The following is a 21,518-nucleotide window of genomic DNA, read 5'->3' as shown; positions in this document are numbered from 1 at the left end:
TAACACACATATTTGTTTTTTTTTAATTTATGTGCGTTTATGTTTAACACAGTTTTAAATTAGAAGTAAATTATTAATCTTTAGAACAAAACAAACAAATTTTTAATAAATTAAAAGGTCTTTTTTTATATGATTTCCAAATAAGTTTAATTAAATAAAAATGTATCCATCAAACTACATATCGTTTTTCTCAAAATACAATGTTAGAATAACAATGATAGACGATTAGTTAAATTTTTATTTATAAAATAATTTTTTATTCCAAGTTTATCGTATTTATTGTCAGAGTTCATTTTTCATAAAACAGAAACTTAAAACTAAGTGTAACATTAATCTTATGTTTAATTAAAAAAAAAAAAAAAATAATGAAATTACATTTTCTTATTAAAGTCAAGTAAAAAGGGTGAAGCTCCATCGCATCAAGTCTTATTATTTAAACATCTTGTTTTATGGATTTTGCAGCAATTTCCACATATTTTGTTTGATTAAAACGATAACAATCTCTGCATTGTTGCAAATGACTTTGCATAGTACCCATGGGTACATAGTGAGTAGCATTATAAATACACTGTTCCAATGGTGGTCCACAGTAATTTTTGCGACATTTTACTATATGGGCTGGCATACGATAAAGAACAATGCGATGACTGCTATTAAAAGGGCAAATGCCAAATTCTTCGTCGGACATTATAGCGTTCCTAGAGATTTTTCTTTAAAATAGCAAAAATTAAAATGAAATAAACAAAGTAAATGCGACAAAGAGCTGTGTACTAAAAACACTGAACACCACTAAAAAGGTGATGCCAAGTTTAGTAAGGTAATTTTTTTTAAAGTTGCCATATTTATGGGTAAATGCTTAATATAAGGTAAGTGTAGAATCATTTTCGTTAAAATTTAGTTTTACGCCTGAACTAACGAATAGAAAAATTAAGATATTCGTGTATGTTCTGTAAATCGAATCTGTTTAGAAAATTAAACTTATTTTAAATGAAAAGCATTTATATTAGTATAAGTCTCAATTGTATTAAACACGTAAAAAAAATAATCATTTAATTTATTAGAATAAAATTACATTCGATTTACTTTCGACTTGATTTGGGTACTCGGATGCTGTTTGCAGAACAGGCAGGATTATATGGAAGAAATCTTCTAGACTAGGGTGATTACATACACAAAGTTTAAAATCATATTTAATAGTTTAAGATATGTAGGACAATTAAATATTGATTTGAATGGAAATTCTACAATTATACAACCCGTGAAAAATTATTATTGCCAAATCTTGTTTTAAAACGAATGGATTTTTAGAGAAATCATATATTTTGAATAATCTATTGGTCAAAATTGTAGAGTTGACACACTTTTTTCTTATTTGTAGGCTCACTTTATTAATTATCTTTTTATATTATGCTCCTTTTACACCTTACAAAATGCAATTTACAAGATATCTTGTTTCAATTGTTTTATATTATAAATTTCTAGACGTAGTGGTTATACATTAATATTTAAAACAATTTACAAAAAAAATAAAAAATTCTTGTCTTTAAATTTAATAGTAGTTAAATTATTTAGTTTCCTTGGCCTCCTTAGAGTTTTGTAAAGTTTGTGTAATGAAAAGTTTAGCCAAAGATTGAGAGCAAAATTGTGAAATATGCTGGGAATAAGTGTTGATTTGACCCGACGAAATAGTGGCATTGAGTCTGGGTGGAACAGGTATGGGGCGGAATTGCTTAAGAACTTCATCATCGGGAACTGGGGATTCACCTTTGGCAACGCGTAAAGCATTCTCAGCTGTCTGCTTGGCCAATGCACGGTGTTTCTCCTAAAAGAAGACACAAATATAAATTAAAAACTGTTATCTTAGAGTAAACAACAAAATTAAATTACCGTTTCTTGTTTGAAGACAACTTGTTGATATTTATTGTAGCGTGTAGACTCCTGATAAAGTTCATCGACACGTTCGATAAGGCAACGCATATGATTCTCCAATACCGAGGCGGTGCCCAAGTCTAGGAAATTGTGTCCCTGTTCTTCGGGCATCATTTCACACAATTCCGACATCATGATGTTAGTCAAAGGTGAATTCTTAATAACAATTGGAATTTCAACAAACAGACTCTCATAGCCTACTTTCAAGTTGCGCAAAGCATCGGAAGTGAAATCACCATCTTTATACATTTGTATGGCCTGAGGAGTCAAACGGTAGGCCTTCAAACACAAGAATCCACGTCCCGACTTTTGTGTGTCGTAGATAACAACAACCGACTCTTCGATGCTAGTCTGATAGTGGTATTGGGACTCCAAGAGAGCCATAGACAAAAAGTTACCAACATTGGAACTTTGATACCAGCCCACATGAAAGTGATCAACATTAACACGTCGCAAACGGCGCATCATGGTCAATTGATACATTTCTTCGTCCATGGTTTCATCGTCGCTCTTGGGAAAAGGGAAACAGTTGGTGATTTCCAAACACTTGTTGACCACCAGACCCAATAGAGCACCTTGGGCCAAATCCAAATTACTGGACTCTTCATGGCAATGTTTCACCATTTTCATAACAGCCTGGAAAAAAGAGAGTGTTGGGATATTTAATTACAAATGCACAGGTATCAAATTCTTAAAAGTTTGAAGGTTTAGTTTACGGCTATGTCAGAAGTAGTTTATCCTAATGCTTTTTAACGTAGTTTCAAGGCTCTGCGCTATTGAATCATATACACTATACCATAGTGTACATTTTTACACAATAACCATAATAAATAATTCTATGGTTGTATCATATCAAATTATCAAATTTTTATTTAAAAAATATGATAAACATTTTTAGTACACTATTTTGTTTTTCTCTTTTTCTATTATTTGCAACCATCTGGCATCTCATGATTTTGCAGAAATACACAAATGTCAAATGCGAACGTGTGAATTTTTTTCTTCTTTTACATGTCTACAAGACGCAGCCCAAAAATTTTAAAGCCATTTTTTTTGCATAAATTTCATACATATTGCAGAAACTTTGATGAAATACTTTAAAGATTAATAAAAATTAAACAAATTACTTACCAAACCGTCACATTGTACGTAATTAATGGTATTATCCACTTCTTCAGTTTGACGAGCACGATTTCCACGATTTGCCATTTTGAACGTATATAAAGAGAAAAGAAAGAAAACTGATTAGTGGCGGTGACAAACAGAGAACGGCGCCGTAAATGAATGCAACAAAACGCCGCTTGGCGTTAAGAGTATCAGCGTCGGCTTTATAACGACTGTGAGCCGTCTAATAAAATATAATATTAATAATCGAATTTTCAAGAATTTAGCAAAAATGTTAAGAAAAATATATTTTTAAATTTTATATTGTGGGTTAGATTTATTCAGATTTTAACCTGGCCAGAAATTAAAATTAAATTAATTGATGATGACAAAGGGCAAAAATATCCAAAGGAGTGCTGCCAAATAGTGACAACTCTTTTTACACCCTACACTAGGGCTCTATAGTTGAAACAAAAAGTTTATTTTTCGACATTTACAATTTACGAAGTAGAATTTTCGATTTTTTACAATTTTGAAATGTCGATTATTCGAATCTTTTTCAATGTGTATGAACTGTTCAATGTGTATTTACTTTTGTTAACAAAAACAAAAGACACATAGGGGGTCAGAAGTAACGATCTGTAAAACCTCCTATTTTTATTACTATAGACTAATCTTTGATCCTGGTACAGTGGGATAAATTGCAGCATTTCTAAGAAAATAGATTTTAATTATTTTTTTATATCAACTTTCCAATTTTTTTATTTTTATCGACGTTTCACGAGTTCCGCTTTTCGAATTTTTTTCCTTTAAGATAGTCCACATTTTTTAAACAAAATAGTAGATTTTGCTTAAATGTTGCACACAAAAATTCACAAAATATAAATAAATTCAAAGGTAACGGTTACTTTTACTTATTCATAAGTTTTTAGTACAATTTTTTACAACTGTGTTTGAGTTACAAAACAAAATGAACTTTGAATGAACCCATTCCTTTAATTAAAGTACTAAAATAATTTGACATTGCAATGTCTACGTCATTTGACGTTTACTCATTTTACTGTTGATATTGTTATTGTTGTTGTAGTATATTGCACTTTTTTGTTAAGCAAAACTGCCGGTCAATAATAAATTCACTTGTCGAACAAGCTTCTTTTTTAACTTTTTTAAATAAAAACTTTAAGTTTTTTTAAGAAAATCTTTATAATTCTCTGCAAATAAACATGTCTAACAACAACAATCAATGGGAAGTGGTAACCAAATCGAAAAAACAAAAGAATTTGGAAAAGAAGGTAGTGGCCCATAAAGAAAAGAAAAAAATAGAAGCTCTGCAACCTAAATTGGAAGAAATATGTAAGATATTTAATAAAATCATTTAAATTGATAGAAAATATTAAAGGGTTATTATTTTTTATTTAAAGTTCCTTCACATCAGTATCGTAAGATTATTACTGGCCGTGGTGGTGGTCAAGATAATCACTCACCGGCCAAATCAAATGCCAGTTCGAAGTCCAAAGGTTCTACCCCAAAAAAAACCAACAAAACTTCTAAAGAATCTTCACAGCCTAAAGATTCGAATAAGAAAAGTAAAAATGATACTATTAATAAAGCACCAGCAAAACCCAAAAGTTTGGAGCAGGCTTTTAAAAATTTAACAGCTGATGATTTTGCCTCGCATTTGGAACAATTGAAAATTATATATCCTGGTTCCAAATTGGCCTGGTTGAAAGAGGTGTGTATAAATTTAGAAATTTTTTTACTTATAGGTAGCGGGAAACAAACTTTAGTGGAGTCATTTACTATGTATTAAAAATTGTATGACAAAAATTTTAAAATTTCTTTGTCAGATCGCCAACTATTTGAATACCAATTTACCATTTGATTGTGATCCGATATTTTCTGGTAAATCCATAACATATCCAAGCAATTTAGCTTCACCCGCCTTTAAAGAAGCCCTACTCGATTTCCTTTCATCTGAGGGTGAAACCAACCTAGAGTACTTCTTCCATTATACTCTATTGGAGAGTATGTGCACGGAATTAAATAAAAATCTACCTGTTGTTGGGTATAAAGTAAGTTGAGCTATTTTTTTTAATATTAAATAGTAAAGCAACAACTTTTACTTTTAGTTTCTTCTGCAATTAATTGCTCAAAATTGGCCACAAATATGTTCCAATAAAATGGCCAATACAGCCATGTTAAGGGATTCCTATCAAAATCGCAGCAATATTTGTTTAAGCATATTATGGGCCATCGGTCAAGGTGGCTATCAACATCTAATGGAAGGTATTAAAGGTAAGTGTGTTTAAATAATACATATATTTAATTCAAAGTTTGTAAAAAATACTCTATCTTTCTTACCTCCAAAAAGTCTGGCAAAATTTAATGTTGCCCAATTTAACTATGAAAAGCTATAGTCGTTTCATTTGTGAATATATTGAAAAAGTATTAAATTCAGCCATTGATCAGCGTTTGAATATGAATCAAAATGAGTTCTTTGCCACCTATAATGCTTTAAAAAGCCAATACCCAGGACTACCGCGTGAATGTCAACAAGCCTTAACACGCAGCTCCTCTTTATTTTTGGTGAGACAAATAAACGTTAATTGAATTTAATTTCCTTTTATAAATATTTCTTTTATTTTAGCAAAAATATATAGTTAATACTACCAGTCATGCAAATCTCTTTGTAAATTTATTAAGAGACAATGAAATAAATGGCTGTCTATCGGCTTTATTACACAATGATGATTGTTTTAAAGTTTGGAAAATGAATTATAAGAAACAATTGGTACCAACCATGAATTTATTAGAAAAACTGGGTAAGTTTAAAATATTAAACAATTTTAAATAAATAATAATTATCGTTTTTATCCTATTCTTTTCAAGAAACTGAAATATTTGATAGTGCCACCTCTTTGGCCATATCTCCAACATTCCATAAATTTTTACATGAAGCTGAAGTATTAAATTGTGAATTAGATGCTAGTAAAAGACGTGATCCTAATGTTGATAGACTAATAGAATTGATAAAGGTAAGTTTTAGTTATTTCAATTTTAAATTAAAACGTTTTAAAAATACTTTAATATTGACGTTGAAGTGTAAAGTATTCTATGTGACGGCCAAACTAAATTTAATACTATTTTTACAATTGTGCCGTTGTAGAAATGCAATGAATATGGGGTTCATTACTGGAGTTGCCGTTGTTTGTTATGTTCTTTGAGTAATCGAGTATGAAGTAGGGTTCTATAAATCGACTTTCGAATAATCGAACAATCGACTTTTTGTCGAAAAAAGTCGAAAAGTCGAAGTCGACTATTTTGTTCCAAAAAAGTCGATAACTCGACTATCGTCTATGAAAAAAGTCGAAAAGTCGACTTTGTAAATAAAAGTCGAAAAAGGTCGAAAAGTCGAAAAGTCGGAAAGTCGAAAAAAGTCGAAAAGTCGAAAAAAGTCGAAAAGTCGAAAAAAGTCGATAAGTCGAAAAAAGTCGAAAAAAAGTCGAAAAGTCGAAAAAAGTCGAAAAGTCGGAAAAAGTCGAAAAGTCGGAAAAAGTCGAAAAGTCGAAAATAGTCGAAAATTTTAAAAAAGTGGAAAAGAGGTCAAAAACTCTAAAATAGTCGGAAAAACTCGAAAAAAGTAAAAAAAATAGTCGAAAAAAGTCGAAAAAAAAGTCGAAATAAGTCGAAAATTTTCAAAAAGTCGTAAAAAATCGAAAAGTCGAAAAGTCGGAAAAAGTCGAAAAGTCGAAAAAAGTCGGAAAAAGTCGAAAAAAGTCGAAAAGTCGAAAAAAGTCGAAAAGTCGAAAAAAGTCGAAAAGTCGAAAAAAGTCGGAAAAAGTCGAAAAGTCGAAAAAAGTCGGAAAAAGTCGAAAAGTCGAAAAAAGTCGGAAAAAGTCGAAAAGTCGGAAAAAGTCGAAAGGTCGAAAAGTCGACCAGTTATAAAATACTAAAAGTCGAAAAGTCTAAAGTCGACTTTTAAATAAATGAAAAAGGTCGAAAAGTCGAAAAATCGACTTTTCATAAAATGGAAAAAGTCGAAAGGTCGAAAGTCGACTTTTAACTAAATGCAAAAAGTCGAAAAGTCGAAAAGTCGACTTTTCGTTTCAACTATAGAACCCTAGTATGAAGTAAACGAAAAATTAACCGCTGCGGTAAGCACTCAAATATAGATAGATAGATAGATAGATAGATAGATAGATAGATAGATAGATAGATAGATAGATAGATAGATAGATAGATTAGATAGATAGATAGATAGATCGATAGAAGATAGCTATATAGATAGATAGATCGAATAGATTAGATAGATAGATAGATAGATAGAGCGATCTATCGATCGCTCAGAATAGCTAGATAGATAGACTAGCTACTCTCTCGCTCGCTAGATGCTCGCTCGCTCGCTCGCTCTCTCGCTCGCTCTCTCGCTGCTGCTCGCTCGCTCGCTCGCTCGCTCGCTCGCTCGCTCGCTCGCTCGCTCGCTCGCTCGCTCGCTCTCTCGCTCGCTCGCTCGCTCGCTCGCTCGCTGCTGCTCGCTCGCTCGCTCGCTCGCTCGCTCGCTCGCTCGCTCGCTCGCTCGCTCGCTCGCTCGCTCGCTCGCTCGCTCGCTCGCTCGCTCGCTCGCTCGCTCGCTCGCTCGCTCGCTCGCTCGCTCGCTCGCTCGCTCGCTCGCTCGCTCTCTCGCTCGCTCGCTCGCTCGCTCGCTCGCTCGCTCGCTCGCTCTCTCGCTCGCTCGGCTCGCTCGCTCGCTCGCTCGCTCGCTCGCTCGCTCGCTCGCTCGCTCGCTCGCTCGCTCGCTCGCTCGCTCGCTCGCTCGCTCGCTCGCTCGCTCTCTCGCTCGCTCGCTCGCTCGCTCGCTCGTCCTCGCTCGCTCGCTCGCTCGCTCGCTCGCTCGCTCGCTCGCTCGCTCGCTCGCTCGCTCGCTCGCTCGCTCGCTCGCTCTCTCGCTCGCTCGCTCGCTCGCTCGCTCGCTCGCTCGCTCGCTCGCTCGCTCGCTCGCTCGCTCGCTCGCTCGCCTCGCGCTCGCTCGCTCGCTCGCTCGCTCGCTCGCTCGCTCGCTCGCTCGCTCGCTCGCTCGCTCGCTCGCTCGCTCGCTCGCTCGCTCGCTCTCTCGCTCGCTCGCTCGCTCGCTCGCTCGCTCGCTCGCTCGCTCGCTCGCTCGCTCGCTCGCTCGCTCGCTCGCTCGCTCTCTCGCTCGCTCTCTCGCTCGCTCGCTCGCTCGCTCGCTCGCTCGCTCGCTCCTCGCTCGCTCGCTCGCTCGCTGCTCGCTCGCTCGCTCGCTCGCTCGCTCGCTCGCTCGCTCGCTCGCTCGCTCGCTCGCTCGCTCGCTCGCTCGCTCGCTCGCTCGCTCGCTCGCTCGCTCGCTCTCGCTCGCTCGCTCGCTCGCTCGCTCGCTCGCTCGCTCGCTGCTCTCTCGCTCGCTCGCTCGCTCTCGCTCGCTCGCTCGCTCGCTCGCTCGCTCGCTGCTCTCGCTCGCTCGCTCGCTCGCTCGCTCGCTCGCTCTCGCTCGCTCGCTCGCTCGCTCGCTCGCTCTCTCGCTCGCTCGCTCGCTCGCTCGCTCGCTCGCTCGCTCGCTCGCTCGCTCGCTCGCTCGCTCGCTCGCTGCTCGCTCGCTCGCTCGCTCGCTCGCTCGCTCGCTCGCTCGCTCGCTCGCTCTCTCGCTCGCTCGCTCGCTCGCTCGCTGCTCGCTCGCTCGCTCGCTCGCTCGCTCGCTCGCTCGCTCGCTCTCTCGCTCGCTCGCTCGCTCGCTCGCTCGCTCGCTCCGCTCGCTTCTGTCCCGCCCCTGTGCCTCTCCCCCCCCCCCCTCTTGTCGGTCTCCCCCTTGGTTCGGTCTCTCGGCTTGTTCCCCGTTTTTTCTCTGGCCCCCGTGCTTCGTAAGCCATTGTTAAATATAATATGTATTTGTTTTTGTATGTATTTCATATAAATCATCGAAAATATATGCGTATATTCGTATACTAACACAAAGGTTAATATTGTCTTATAATACAACACTGTTCAATTTATTGGTTGCTTTGGTAACTCTACAAAAACATTACTTTTCTTATCAAGTGTTCATCGCTTGCGTGTTCATTTTACACACAAAAAACGAGTTTATTTTCGAAAAGAAGACGAAACAAATCTTTTTTTTAGTGACTAGCTGCAATTTGTGAGAACAACGCCGCCGATTATTTAAGCGACGTCAAAATAGAAGAATAAAAGTGAAATAGAATTGGTACTAAAGAAATTATAAAAGAAAAAAAATATTTATTTAAATAGAATTTTTACTACTAAAGTTTTATAATTTGCAACGCTCGATAGCAAATAATATTTGCCATAGAAGGAAAGAAATGTGCAACGTGTTTATTTTCCCCGGAAAACAATCAAGTCGAAGCTTTTTCTTCTTTTTTGGATTTCCGAAAAAAGTGGTATACACGACGACGACGACGACGAATCAAAGAAGTGGAAAAAAAAGCGACGAAACAAAAAATGAAATGAATACAAAAAATCTAAAATATTGGACTACGTGGAAAATTTTTCCATAAAAGATGTTGGTTTTATTTTTAAGCCGGTTTATAGAAAAATGTATTAAGTGTGATTTTCTTAATAACTTTTATGCAGGTTTATGTTCTAAAATGGACACGTATTAAATTATTTATATTGTTTTGGAGGGGTGTGGTGTGTATGTTTATTGCCTGCCTTTTCCTTTATACATCCCATATCAATATTTTTTTGGGGTTTGTGTGTGTGTGTATGTGGCATGTTTGATCTGTTACCTTTGATAATAATGTAGTAATGCCAGACGGTTAAAAACATTGGTGGCAAGAAGTGTTTTTCAGTCATCCCGCCAATAAGGGGATGAGATTTAAACAATCCAAAAAATTAGGTGAAGAATTATGCGCAGACGTTTTTTGTTATAACAGATTCCGTAATTTCTTTCCCGAAATCGAATGATTTTTTATCTAAATCCTAGTTTATACCCCAAATGGCTCTTTGTCATGATGATAAAGCCCATTCCATTGTACATCAGCATTGATCATTACTAGGGCCCTTTGACCACTCCATCTTAGTCTCTTTTGTCATTATAATGTTGCCCTTGGATCAATGGGTTGTCAATTTGACGAATAGATTCAACATCCCTTAACGAGATGGCGAATTAGATACCAGGCAATACCATTGCGGCCTACCTTGCGAAACGAGTCTTCTCAAGAGAGCATATGGACAATTTCGTCGGCATTCTGCTTTCCAGGTGGTCGACTGGCGAAGATCATTCGGGCTTCAAACAAGCCACATAGATCTCAAGCTTTATAGGCCTGTGTTATTTTCAAATAGTTAGATGCATAAATTAATCTATAAATTGAGAGATATCGGTAAAAATTTACTAATATCTAAAAAGCCGGCCGGTTAAAATATTTTTTGTTTATTTTTACAACAACAATTACATTACCAGTTCTCATACTAAAGTAAACTAAGTCATGGCAATAGTCGTAGGTAGTGTCGAAAATATTAAACATACAACTAAAATATCTACAAAAACAATTTAATAGAAAACTTTTTGTACAAAATTTTCAAAGTTTCCCCAAGTATGTACAATGTACATTTAATATTTATATGAGGTAATAGTGTGTGCTATTTTTTTTGTTTTACTTTTTTGTTTAATAATATTTATAATTAAATAAGGAAACAAAAGGGCAAACAAATTTTGCAAACATTAATAGTAGTTTGTTTTAACTCTTGCCAGACATGCTACAAAAATTACGAAAGATCCATAAAACAAAACCATGTCGTTTATGAGTACTATGCTTTCAGTTCATTCTTTTATTAAGGCCTTTTGTATGACTGTGGTCAACATATTTTCAACAAGCGATAGAAATATTTGTAGAGACGGACAAAAATAAAGAGAAAAATAAGCCACGTGTTAAAATTTCTTGCAAATAGAAGATAAAATAGAAAAGAATTTGAAATTTCTATTTAATTCAAATGACCGATTGTGGTAGAAAAGAAAAGAGAATCAATTTTAGTATTTTTCTTTAAATTGTTTTAAAATTATAAAATTAAAAGAAGATTTCCATAAGTTACTTTTGTCTTTTGTGTATATCAATAGAATGCAATTCTAACATAATATATAAATAGTATATTTTCTTTTTTTCTATAAAACCTACATTGTTTTAGCTACAACCCTCCATCTGTTAAATTCTAAACCAGATAACATATTTGTTTACTTATTATTTACTGTTATTATTTTGCTAACAAAAAACAATATTAAGAAATAAAGAAAACTTTCAACCTTTCTACCATAATTCATCCATCTCACCAATCACAATTGAAACACATCATCATTTTTTTTGTATAAAATAAAAAAAAAACAAGCTAGCTGCATTTGTTAAAATTTTTTGTTTATTAAACATATTTATGCTTTTGAAATAAATTTTATAAGTACTTGAGCTTAGTACTTAGCAATTACTGATAACATTTTAACTAAAACAAAAAATTGCCAACGTCAAGTATGTTTTAAACTTTGCTAATCTGTTTTTTTAATATATTTTTAAAATTCTAACATATTGTTGTTGTTTTTTTCATTATATTCAAATAAGGGTCTATTAGTATTTTATTTGTAACACTTTTATTTGACACAATTGTTTGATTATTGATTATAAGTAGTAGTTATTGACACTTAATAATTAATAAATTACTTATTTTTTTTTATATTTACCTTCTGTTAACAATTTTATGTTAAACTATTTACGTTTTTTTGTTTACATTTATTAAATTATCAGCAATAGATAACAAGTAATGAATCTTTATCTTCCAAAGACATCTCTTACATTTGAGTTCTTTTAGTTTTTGAATTATGTCTCTTTTATCTCTAATATAATATTAATTATTTTCTTTTACAATCTTTAATTTATTTCTTTTGTTTTCTTAAACGAGAATTTAAGTAATGTCTTCTTTACAACGAAGTTTCATTTGAGTGGAATACTTAAATAAACCTGATAACATCATGTAATCAGTCATTCACTCATATTTTATCTCTGCACAACAAAACCCAGTCGTTATATTATAAAAAAAAAACAAATGACAATAATAAAAACGTAATACATATTACCCTATTAAATACTATATGCATGTCAGATATGGACAGTTTATTGTTATTGAACTTTTTCCTGTAAATTTCCATCAAAATACATTTTCTTCTCACAGTGATTAAAATACTTTGCAAAGTGATATACAGTCTATAGTCTTATTTATAGTCTTATTTATAGTCTATAGTCTAGTCTATAGTCTAGGTCTATAGTCTAGTCTATAGTCTAGTCTATAGTCTAGTCTATAGTCTAGTCTATAGTCTAGTCTATAGTCTAGTCTATAGTCTAGTCTATAGTCTAGTCTATAGTCTAGTCTATAGTCTAGTCTATAGTCTATAGTCTAGTCTATAGTCTAGTCTATAGTCTAGTCTATAGTCTAGTCTATAGTCTAGTCTATAGTCTAGTCTATAGTCTAGTCTATAGTCTAGTCTATAGTCTAGTCTATAGTCTAGTCTATAGTCTAGTCTAGTCTAGTCTATAGTCTAGTCTATAGTCTAGTCTATAGTCTAGTCTATAGTCTAGTCTATAGTCTAGTCTATAGTCTAGTCTATAGTCTAGTCTATAGTCTAGTCTATAGTCTAGTCTATAGTCTAGTCTATAGTCTAGTCTATAGTCTAGTCTATAGTCTAGTCTATAGTCTAGTCTATAGTCTAGTCTATAGTCTAGTCTATAGTCTAGTCTATAGTCTAGTCTATAGTCTAGTCTATAGTCTAGTCTATAGTCTAGTCTATAGTCTAGTCTATAGTCTAGTCTATAGTCTAGTCTATAGTCTAGTCTATAGTCTAGTCTATAGTCTAGTCTATAGTCTAGTCTATAGTCTAGTCTATAGTCTAGTCTATAGTCTAGTCTATAGTCTAGTCTATAGTCTAGTCTATAGTCTAGTCTATAGTCTAGTCTATAGTCTAGTCTATAGTCTAGTCTATAGTCTAGTCTATAGTCTAGTCTATAGTCTAGTCTATAGTCTTGTCTATAGTCTAGTCTATAGTCTAGTCTATAGTCTAGTCTATAGTCTAGTCTATAGTCTTGTCTATACTCTAGTCTATAGTCTAGTCTATAGTCTAATTTATAATGTAGTCTTTAGACTGGTCTATAACTTAGTCTATAATTTGTCATTCTACTGTTATTTTCCCCTTTTTTCCATTTCCTAATTTTCTAAATTTCCAACCCTGTGTCTTCCATACCACTTGCTACAAATCATCAACACACCAGCTACATAAATAATGAAAAGTGGTTAGGAGCGGGTGTAAAAACTAATACAAATGAACAAATTTCAATCAGCTGTTAAGTTGTTTTTGTGTGCTTTACTGCCCTGGTATAACTCTTGTGCATTGAGCCGAATAACAAATACAATAAACTTTAACAAAATAAAATTAATATGCATAAAATGTTCGTAAAAAGACTATATATGTATTGACAAAAACAAAAAAATCAATAATAATAATGAAAAAAAAAATCAAGTTATTTTTACGTTTTTCGAAAATACAATAAACAGTTAAACTAGAAAAATTGATATAACTTTAAGCGCAAAATTTGTGGCACTTATCTGAGCAAAGAGTTTTCTATTCAATATTTAAGTTAAAACTGAAAATTCTAAATAATTTATTACAAAAGGTGTGTCTCGTAGATGTTGTAATAATGAAATTACTTTTTTAATTGTTTTAACATGTTCAACTTTAAATAGTACTTTTGAAATATATGAACCTTAAGGTCGTAGTGTGAGTATAGGTTTTCGTAAATTATAAAAATTGCAAAATTTTAATATATTTTGTTTTTCACTATTTAACCGTTAGCGTATTTTAGCAAAAATGAGATTTTTGTTGTAATTGGCGATTTTTGTCAATAGTCTAGTATATACTCTAGTCTATAGTCTAGTCTATAGTCTAGTCTATAGTCTTAGTCTATAGTCTAGTCTATAGTCTAGTCTATAGTCTAGTCTATAGTCTAGTCTATAGTCTAGTCTATAGTCTAGTCTATAGTCTAGTCTATAGTCTAGTCTATAGTCTAGTCTATAGTCTAGTCTATAGTCTAGTCTATAGTCTAGTCTATAGTCTAGTCTATAGTCTAGTCTATAGTCTAGTCTATAGTCTAGTCTATAGTCTAGTCTATAGTCTAGTCTATAGTCTAGTCTATAGTCTAGTCTATAGTCTAGTCTATAGTCTAGTCTATAGTCTAGTCTATAGTCTAGTCTATAGTCTAGTCTATAGTCTAGTCTATAGGTCTAGTCTATAGTCTAGTCTATAGTCTAGTCTATAGTCTGTAGTCTAGTCTATAGTCTAGTCTATAGTCTAGTCTATAGTCTAGTCTATAGTCTAGTCTATAGTCTAGTCTATAGTCTAGTCTATAGTCTAGTCTATAGTCTAGTCTATAGTCTAGTCTATAGTCTATTCTAGTCTATAGTCTAGTCTATAGTCTAGTCTATAGTCTAGTCTATAGTCTAGTCTATAGTCTAGTCTATAGTCTAGTCTATAGTCTAGTCTATAGTCTAGTCTATAGTCTAGTCTATAGTCTAGTCTATAGTCTAGTCTATAGTCTAGTCTATAGTCTAGTCTATAGTCTAGTCTATAGTCTAGTCTATAGTCTAGTCTATAGTCTAGTCTATAGTCTAGTCTATAGTCTAGTCTATAGTCTAGTCTATAGTCTAGTCTATAGTCTAGTCTATAGTCTAGTCTAGTCTAGTCTATAGTCTAGTCTATAGTCTAGTCTATAGTCTAGTCTATAGTCTAGTCTATAGTCTAGTCTATAGTCTAGTCTATAGTCTAGTCTATAGTCTAGTCTATAGTCTAGTCTATAGTCTAGTCTATAGTCTATCTATAGTCTAGTCTATAGTCTAGTCTATAGTCTAGTCTATAGTCTAGTCTATAGTCTAGTTTATAGTCTAGTCTATAGTCTAGTCTATAGTCTTGTCTATAGTATAGTTTATTCTAGTCTTGTCTAAAAATTGGTAAATAGTTTTGTCTTGATCCTCCTTGTCACAGCTTCTTCATACTTCGTTAAGCGAAGAATCTTTACTCTTCTAGCCAGAAGGCAATTAAACATGACATTCTGTTTTAAATAACTGCTATTTAAGCTCTTGAATTCGTTTGTTGTTAGGTGTCCTAATTAACAGACCAATACTGTATGTATTTATAATAATTTATAATGGAAGCATGTAGATTTTTTTCTTATCTAACGTTTACTAAAGTGTTGAACCATTATTGTTTTAACATTTCTTAAAAGCAACCGGTCCTGGCCTTTGTACCTTTTGTTTTATGATTAAAAGAAAGTCATTAACAATTCAAAATTTAAAAACAGCTAACCAACTTCGCAATATTAAGTATAAACAACAAAGTTTTTATTATTATTTATAAACATTTCACAAATTTTGTGAAAGTTTCTTTTCTTTCTTTTATATTTTTTAAGGAAAAAAACACGTTAAACATTTCTTTCTTTAAAAAGGCTAAACAAGTATTAAACAAAACTCGATTTAAATAAATATAAACAAAAGTAAATGATTAAAATTAATTATAAATAACAAAAAAACAATACTTTTTTCTATCTAGTTTTAGTTAAGCTACAAAAGTCGTACTTTTTTTTATAAACACATATTGTTAAAATTTTGATACTCAAATTTTAAATAATAAATTTTTAAAAAACAAAAAAATGGCACAAAATTCCAAAAGCAATAAGAACAAACAAAACAAACAACAGCAACCGGCTGGTAAAAAGGTAAAAAATAGTTTTAAACTAAGTTTTAACAATCTACACTATAAACTAATTTTCAAATTCAAATAATGGTATTATTAATTATTAATTGACTTTTTTGTTCATCTTCTTCTTATATAGAGTGTACAAGAGAAAACCGCACAACAAAAGAAGAAACAAACCACAGAACAAAAGAAAAGAGGTTGCGGTTGTTGTAAATGGGCTTTTGGTAGCATATTGCTTGTAGCGTTGATCGCCGGTGCTCTTTTCTATGATACCGAAGTCAATGGTAAAGGTGTCTTTGCCAAATCCGCTACTGGTAAAGTTTTACAAAATGCCGGTCTTTTGCCACATGTCGAAAAGGCTTGGTATACCACCATGAGTACTGCTGCTCGTGGTTACAAATGGGCTGAAAAGAATTTACCACCCTATACGAAACCCATTTGTCAATTGGTTTGTGATGTCTCGAAATTGGTGCGTAATGCTGCTTGCAATGCATTTACCGCTACCAAAGATCTGTTAAATGCCAAATTACCAGTAGCAGCTGAATTCGTAAGTTTTCATTTTGTTTTATAACTAATTTATTGTTTTGTATTTAATAATTGTTTTATAATAACATACAATCATATTTTATATTCATAGTTAAAAATGTTTGTTGTTTTGCATGACATCATCTCTTGTTTTGTCGCTTTTTAAAGTATTAATCACCTTAAAATTGTTGTTATTGTTTTATGATCTTTTCTGTTTTTTTTTCATTTCACATTCGAGTTTTTTTTTGAAATTTCTATTATAGTTTTTTTGACCTTATATTTTCTATTCTTCATCATCTTAAAGTTGTTTTCTACATCCATGTTAAATTTTAATAAAAGGTGTATAAATTGATATTATCGTTTTTTTATAAAAATATTTAATTTTATTAACTGTGTTTTAAAATTAACAACAATATAGTTAACATTTGATCACTTTAATGATGTCAGGAAAAAAGTTAATTTTCATTTATATACAATGATTTATCATAAACAAAATGAGTGAAAATTAATCAAAATAATATGTATTAAAAGCGCACAACTGGAGCTATATTGGTCTAGGTGTAACTCTTCCTCCTATGAAGCAAACCTAAACTAAGGCACTCTATGTCTCTTGGAAATAGCTTTTAAAAGTTCTACAATTTTTTCCAAAAACTTTAATGTAATTGTTTATAAAAGCTTTATAAAGCTTTTTTTCTAAAACGTTTATTTACTAAATACTTTTTTCTAAAATTCTTAATTTAGAAAGAAAGCTTTTTTTGTTTGCAAAATGATTTTTGTTGTTTAAAAAAAATAGCAAAAAAAACTGTTTATAAAGGGCCTTTTTATAAAAAGAAGCTTGTTTAAGCAACTTTTTAAAACAAGTTTACAAAAAAAGCTTTTTTTTAATCTAGTTTGAAAAATTTATTGTGAAAAAAGTTTTAATCTAAAGAAATTTTATTAAAAAAATATTATATATTGTAAGTTTATTTACTATAAAAATTTCTGACATTTTATTTACAGAAAACAAAGCTTTTTCTAAAAAGCTTATTTTTTACTTATGCTTTTACAAAAAAACATATTTTTACAAAAAAGCTTTTACTAAAAAGCATATTTTTAGCAAAAAAGCTTTTACTAAAAACTTTAAAAAAAGCTATTCCAAAAACTTACTGAAACACTTTTTTATAAAAAGATTATTAAAAAAAAGCTTTTTTCTAAAATGCATATTATGATCAAAAAAGTTTTTTTCGAAAAATTTCTATAAAAATATTTATTGATTTTTTCACAAAAAAAGCTTTTTTCCAATAAATTCAAAATCTTATACAAAGTTTTTCTAAAAAAAACCTGCTAAAAAGCCATTTTTTACAAAAAGTTTTATTCTAAGTATTAATTTTTTTACAAAAAATCTTTTTTCCAAAGCTTTAACTTTTAAAGCTTATTTACAAAAGGCTTTTATTCAAAAAAGGAAAAGGGATGTTTCTTAAAGGCTTATTTATAAAACAAGTTTCTATATTTTTAAAAAGCTTATTTTAATTTTTTTTCTTAAAGATTTATAGAAAATTTGTTTTGGAAAATGTTTTTATTAAAAAAAACTTTTCGAAAAAAATTATTTTGAAAAAAGCATTATTTCTGATCTTATTTTCCAAAAAAGCTTATTATTCAAAAACCTTTTTCTCCAAAGTAAATTTTTCGAAACAATTTTTTTTAAAAGCTTTAACAATTTGTTAAAAGCTTTCTCTTTCTTAAAATGCTTATTTTGAAAAAAACTTTACTGATAAATTTTTATCAAAGAACTTTTACTGTTATATACAAACAACTTTTTTCTTTGAAGCTTTTTTGAAATACTTTTTAAAAAGCTTTTTTTTTTGGAAAAAAATTCTAAAAAATATTTTCTTTAAATTATTATTAAAATGCTTTTTTCTTAAAGTCTTATTCAGAAAGAAACTTGCTTAAAAATGGTTTCATGTTTTTAAAAAGCTTATTTTAAAAAATCTTCTGTAATAAAAGAATTTCTAAAAATTTTATAATTTAAAAAGCCTTTTTCTAAAAGTTTTTATTAAAAAACTTGTTTTGAAAAAAGCTTTCTTGATGTTATTTTTCAAAAAGTTTATTATTCAAAAAAGCTTTTTCTCAAAAGTCTTTTTTCTAAAAAGTTTTAAAAAAGCTTTTTTCTAAAATATTTTAAAAAATCTTAAGCTTTTTTAGATTTTCAAAGAACTTTTGCTGTTTTATACAAAAATTAAACTTTTTTCATTAAAATTAAAATTTCTTTAAACTATTAATAAAAGGCTTTTTTTCTTAAAGACTTATTTAGAAAAAAGCTTTTGTAAGAAAGCTTATTTTTAAAAATCTTACGTAAAAAAGGATTTCTAAAAAGCTTATTAAAAATCATTTTTCTAAAAAGGTTCAATAAAAAATATTCTGATCTTGTTGTTCAAAAAGCTTATTCAAAAAAGATTTTTTTCAAAAGCTAATTTATAAAAAAAAATTTCATTAAAATTATTTAAAAAAAAATTAAACTTATTTAAAAAAATGTTTTTTCACAAAAAAAAAAATATATTTTTTTTAAAAGCTTTAAAAAAAGCTTCATTGCAAGATCGAAACTCAATAATGAAATTTAAACTCAATAATTTTCTACAATTTACACATTTTTTCAGTTGGAACAATACGTGCCCGGTTTACCCAAGAAAATTGAAAACACAGCAGGTACTGTAAAAACGGTTTCATTGGATGTTTATGGCAAGGCTGTTGCTTTCTTCAAGACTCAAGTGTTGGTGTAAGTATTTGAACATATATATTCCAAATACTATTATTATTCTAAATCGATATCCTCTTCTTATAGTGGACGTTTGTCACCTGAAAATTTAAGTAAAACCTTTAATCAAACTCAAACTTTGGCCTTGGAATACTTCAATCAATTCCATAAAAAAGTTGATGCTTATGCCAAACTGAAATGATTTCCCACAACAGCAGCAAATGACATCCTACTAAAACATTCACATCAACAACAACAACAGCAGCCGCAGCAGCATCAGTCACATTTGTAAAAAAAAAGAAAAACTTAAAAGAAAATTTGGTTTATTGCTAGATATCACCAGTACAGCAGCAGCCATATTCTTTAAACTCAACTCAAGATCTATATAAATAATAAAACAAACGAAATATCTCAACATTATCATGTCTCGACGTGTGTGTGTGCTGTAAATTAAATTCTAGTTTAATAGTTTTTACTCTATTCTATACAGAAAACAAATAAAAAATGCAGCAGTTGTCTATACAAAAAAAAAGGCTGCAATTTAGTGAAAAAAAAGAATATTTTATAAAAAAAATTTAATGAAAAAAAATTGTAATATTTGATTTAGTATAAAAAAGAGTGTAGTGCAGGAAAATGTGTTAATGAATTTTAATTGTATATTTAGATTTGTTAATAATTATTTTCATTTGGTAAACAGCATAAACATTTATATAATTAAACTTATTTAAGCGAATAAAGTCAAACAGTACTGAAACAAAGATAAATAGAAACAAACATTTAAATATCTATAAACTATGTTGATGTTAATTAAGAAAACCACCAACAACTACACACAACCCCCTCAAAAAAACAAAACATTTTTGAATGAAAATATTAAAAAAAAAATTGATATTTATAACCAATAACAGCAGAAGAGTAGCAGAAAGAAAGCTTTAAAAATATTTAAGTTTTGTGGCCATTTAGCAATATAATTAAAAACCCATTCATTGTTTTTTTATTTCTTGCTGGCCTCTCTTTTTATTAAAGATTCTCGTAAACAAATTCCATTTGCAAAAATGTTTTATAATTAGCTTAAATTACAAAACATTTATTATAACTTAAACATTCTAAATATCATTGATATAAAAGCATTTTTCGAAATAAGTTGTGCTTTCGAAGCAAAACAAAAAGCTCTAAAATATTCCAATTTATTTTCAAATAAAACAATTTAAGTTGGTTACCATCATCTTAACTATCTCTCTACTTAGTTTATGTTAATTTTTATAAATATATATAATTTTTTTTTAATTTTACTTAGTTTTCATTGAAAAGTGTCAAGTCTTTTTTAAATAAAATTGATTAAAAAGAAATAATTGAAAAAAATGTTTGAGTCTTGTTTGATTATTTGTATTTGTTGGGAAAAGTGAACAAGTTTGGTGAAATTTGAAATCAGATTTTTATACAATTTCATTCAACGTGATCAAATACTTTGGAAAACTAAACAAATTTGTGTTTGTGAATTGCCTTGTTTTGTTAACATTTTCTTTGAATTAGGTTTTAAAGATATTGTGTCGTTAATATTAAAACAGCCGGTTTTTGGTTTACTTTTTATTATAACCACGCGAAGATGCCTCTCTTTCAAAAACTGGTGTTGTTTGTAATATCTATGCAAGAATTTAAAATGTTGCCGCCCTAAAGTATGTTATCTCCTTTAAATTTAATGTTATTCACCTTTATTATAATACTGCCAGATTGTAAAAGCTACAGCAAGCTGACTAATTCAATAGAAATTTAATTTCTTTTTATATTTTCTGAAAGTGCTTGGATAAATCTGGAAAAAATGCTTGCGTTGTAGACTAGACTATAAACTAGACTATAGACTAGACTAGACTATAGACTAGACTAGACTATAGACTAGACTAGACTAGACTAGACTAGACTAGACTAGACTATAGACTAGACTAGACTAGAACTAGACTAGACTATAGACTAGACTAGACTATAGACTAAGACTAGACTATAGACTAGACTAGACCATAGACTAGACTATAGACTAGACTATAGACTAGACTATAGACTAGACTAATAGACTAGACTATAGACTAGACTATAGACTAGACTATAGACTAGACTATAGACTAGACTATAGACTAGACTATAGACTAGACTATAGACTAGACTATAGACTAGACTATAGACTAGACTATAGACTAGACTATAGACTAGACTATAGACTAGACTATAGACTAGACTATAGACTAGACTATAGACTAGACTATAGACTAGACTATAGACTAGACTATAGACTAGACTATAGACTAGACTATAGACTAGACTATAGACTAGACTATAGACCTATAGACTAGACTAGACTAGACTATAGACTAGACTATAGACTAGACTATAGACTAGACTATAGACTAGACTATAGACTAGACTATAGACTAGACTATAGACTAGACTATAGACTAGACTATAGACTAGACTATAGACTAGACTATA

At 31.4% G+C, this 21,518-nt stretch overlaps 4 protein-coding genes across 4 annotated transcripts in view; 2 read left to right on the top strand and 2 right to left on the bottom strand.

Moving 5' to 3' along the window:
* The window catches only part of LOC119613504 (UDP-galactose transporter senju), a 5,170-nt gene extending 4,758 nt beyond the window's left edge, over window positions 1-412 (top strand). Inside the window, exon 4 of the mRNA XM_037969530.1 lies at window positions 1-412. This exon is cut by the window's left edge and continues 1,086 nt beyond it. The gene's annotated coding sequence lies outside the window, so the exon portion shown is untranslated.
* On the bottom strand, window positions 230-791 carry LOC119613505 (gametocyte-specific factor 1). The gene has a single exon (XM_037969531.1). The coding sequence runs from the start codon at window positions 686-688 to the stop codon at window positions 434-436; it is 255 nt and encodes an 84-aa protein (XP_037825459.1). The 5' UTR covers window positions 689-791; the 3' UTR covers window positions 230-433.
* Window positions 792-1,384: 593 nt separating this feature from the next.
* LOC119613506 (eukaryotic translation initiation factor 3 subunit H) lies at window positions 1,385-3,358 on the bottom strand. The gene is made up of 3 exons (XM_037969533.1): window positions 3,061-3,358; window positions 1,888-2,565; window positions 1,385-1,822 (listed from the first exon to the last, which is right to left on the bottom strand). Exons 1-3 carry the CDS (start codon window positions 3,136-3,138, stop codon window positions 1,565-1,567), a joined length of 1,014 nt encoding a protein of 337 aa, XP_037825461.1. The 5' UTR covers window positions 3,139-3,358; the 3' UTR covers window positions 1,385-1,564.
* A 743-nt stretch (window positions 3,359-4,101) lies between these two features.
* On the top strand, window positions 4,102-19,825 carry LOC119613498 (transmembrane protein 214). The gene is made up of 10 exons (XM_037969525.1): window positions 4,102-4,386; window positions 4,455-4,765; window positions 4,881-5,105; window positions 5,163-5,328; window positions 5,405-5,619; window positions 5,681-5,855; window positions 5,923-6,068; window positions 15,918-16,328; window positions 18,940-19,058; window positions 19,125-19,825. The coding sequence occupies exons 1-10, from the start codon at window positions 4,257-4,259 to the stop codon at window positions 19,237-19,239; spliced, it is 2,013 nt and encodes a 670-aa protein (XP_037825453.1). The 5' UTR covers window positions 4,102-4,256; the 3' UTR covers window positions 19,240-19,825.
* The last annotated feature ends 1,693 nt before the right edge of the window (window positions 19,826-21,518 follow it).

This window comes from Lucilia sericata, unplaced genomic scaffold (assembly GCF_015586225.1).
Source record: "Lucilia sericata isolate MDLA Ls3-8-SP2 unplaced genomic scaffold, ASM1558622v1 Contig002159F_arrow, whole genome shotgun sequence".
Classification (NCBI taxonomy): domain Eukaryota; kingdom Metazoa; phylum Arthropoda; class Insecta; order Diptera; family Calliphoridae; genus Lucilia; species Lucilia sericata.
This window is presented reverse-complemented; position numbering and strand designations above follow the sequence as displayed.

Excerpts from the sequence above, each read along its gene's own strand:
- LOC119613505 (XM_037969531.1), bottom strand. The coding sequence starts at position 688 with ATGTCCGACGAAGAATTTGGCATTTGCCCTTTTAATAGCAGTCATCGC.
- LOC119613506 (XM_037969533.1), bottom strand. The coding sequence starts at position 3,138 with ATGGCAAATCGTGGAAATCGTGCTCGTCAAACTGAAGAAGTGGATAAT. Across the intron at positions 2,566-3,060 it reads ACGTACAATGTGACGGTTTG|GCTGTTATGAAAATGGTGAA; the intron begins GTAAGTAATTTG and ends TCTTTTTTCCAG. Across the intron at positions 1,823-1,887 it reads TTGTCTTCAAACAAGAAACG|GAGAAACACCGTGCATTGGC; the intron begins GTAATTTAATTT and ends GTCTTCTTTTAG.
- LOC119613498 (XM_037969525.1), top strand. The coding sequence starts at position 4,257 with ATGTCTAACAACAACAATCAATGGGAAGTGGTAACCAAATCGAAAAAA. Across the intron at positions 4,387-4,454 it reads ACCTAAATTGGAAGAAATAT|TTCCTTCACATCAGTATCGT; the intron begins GTAAGATATTTA and ends TTTTATTTAAAG. Across the intron at positions 19,059-19,124 it reads TTCAAGACTCAAGTGTTGGT|TGGACGTTTGTCACCTGAAA; the intron begins GTAAGTATTTGA and ends CTCTTCTTATAG.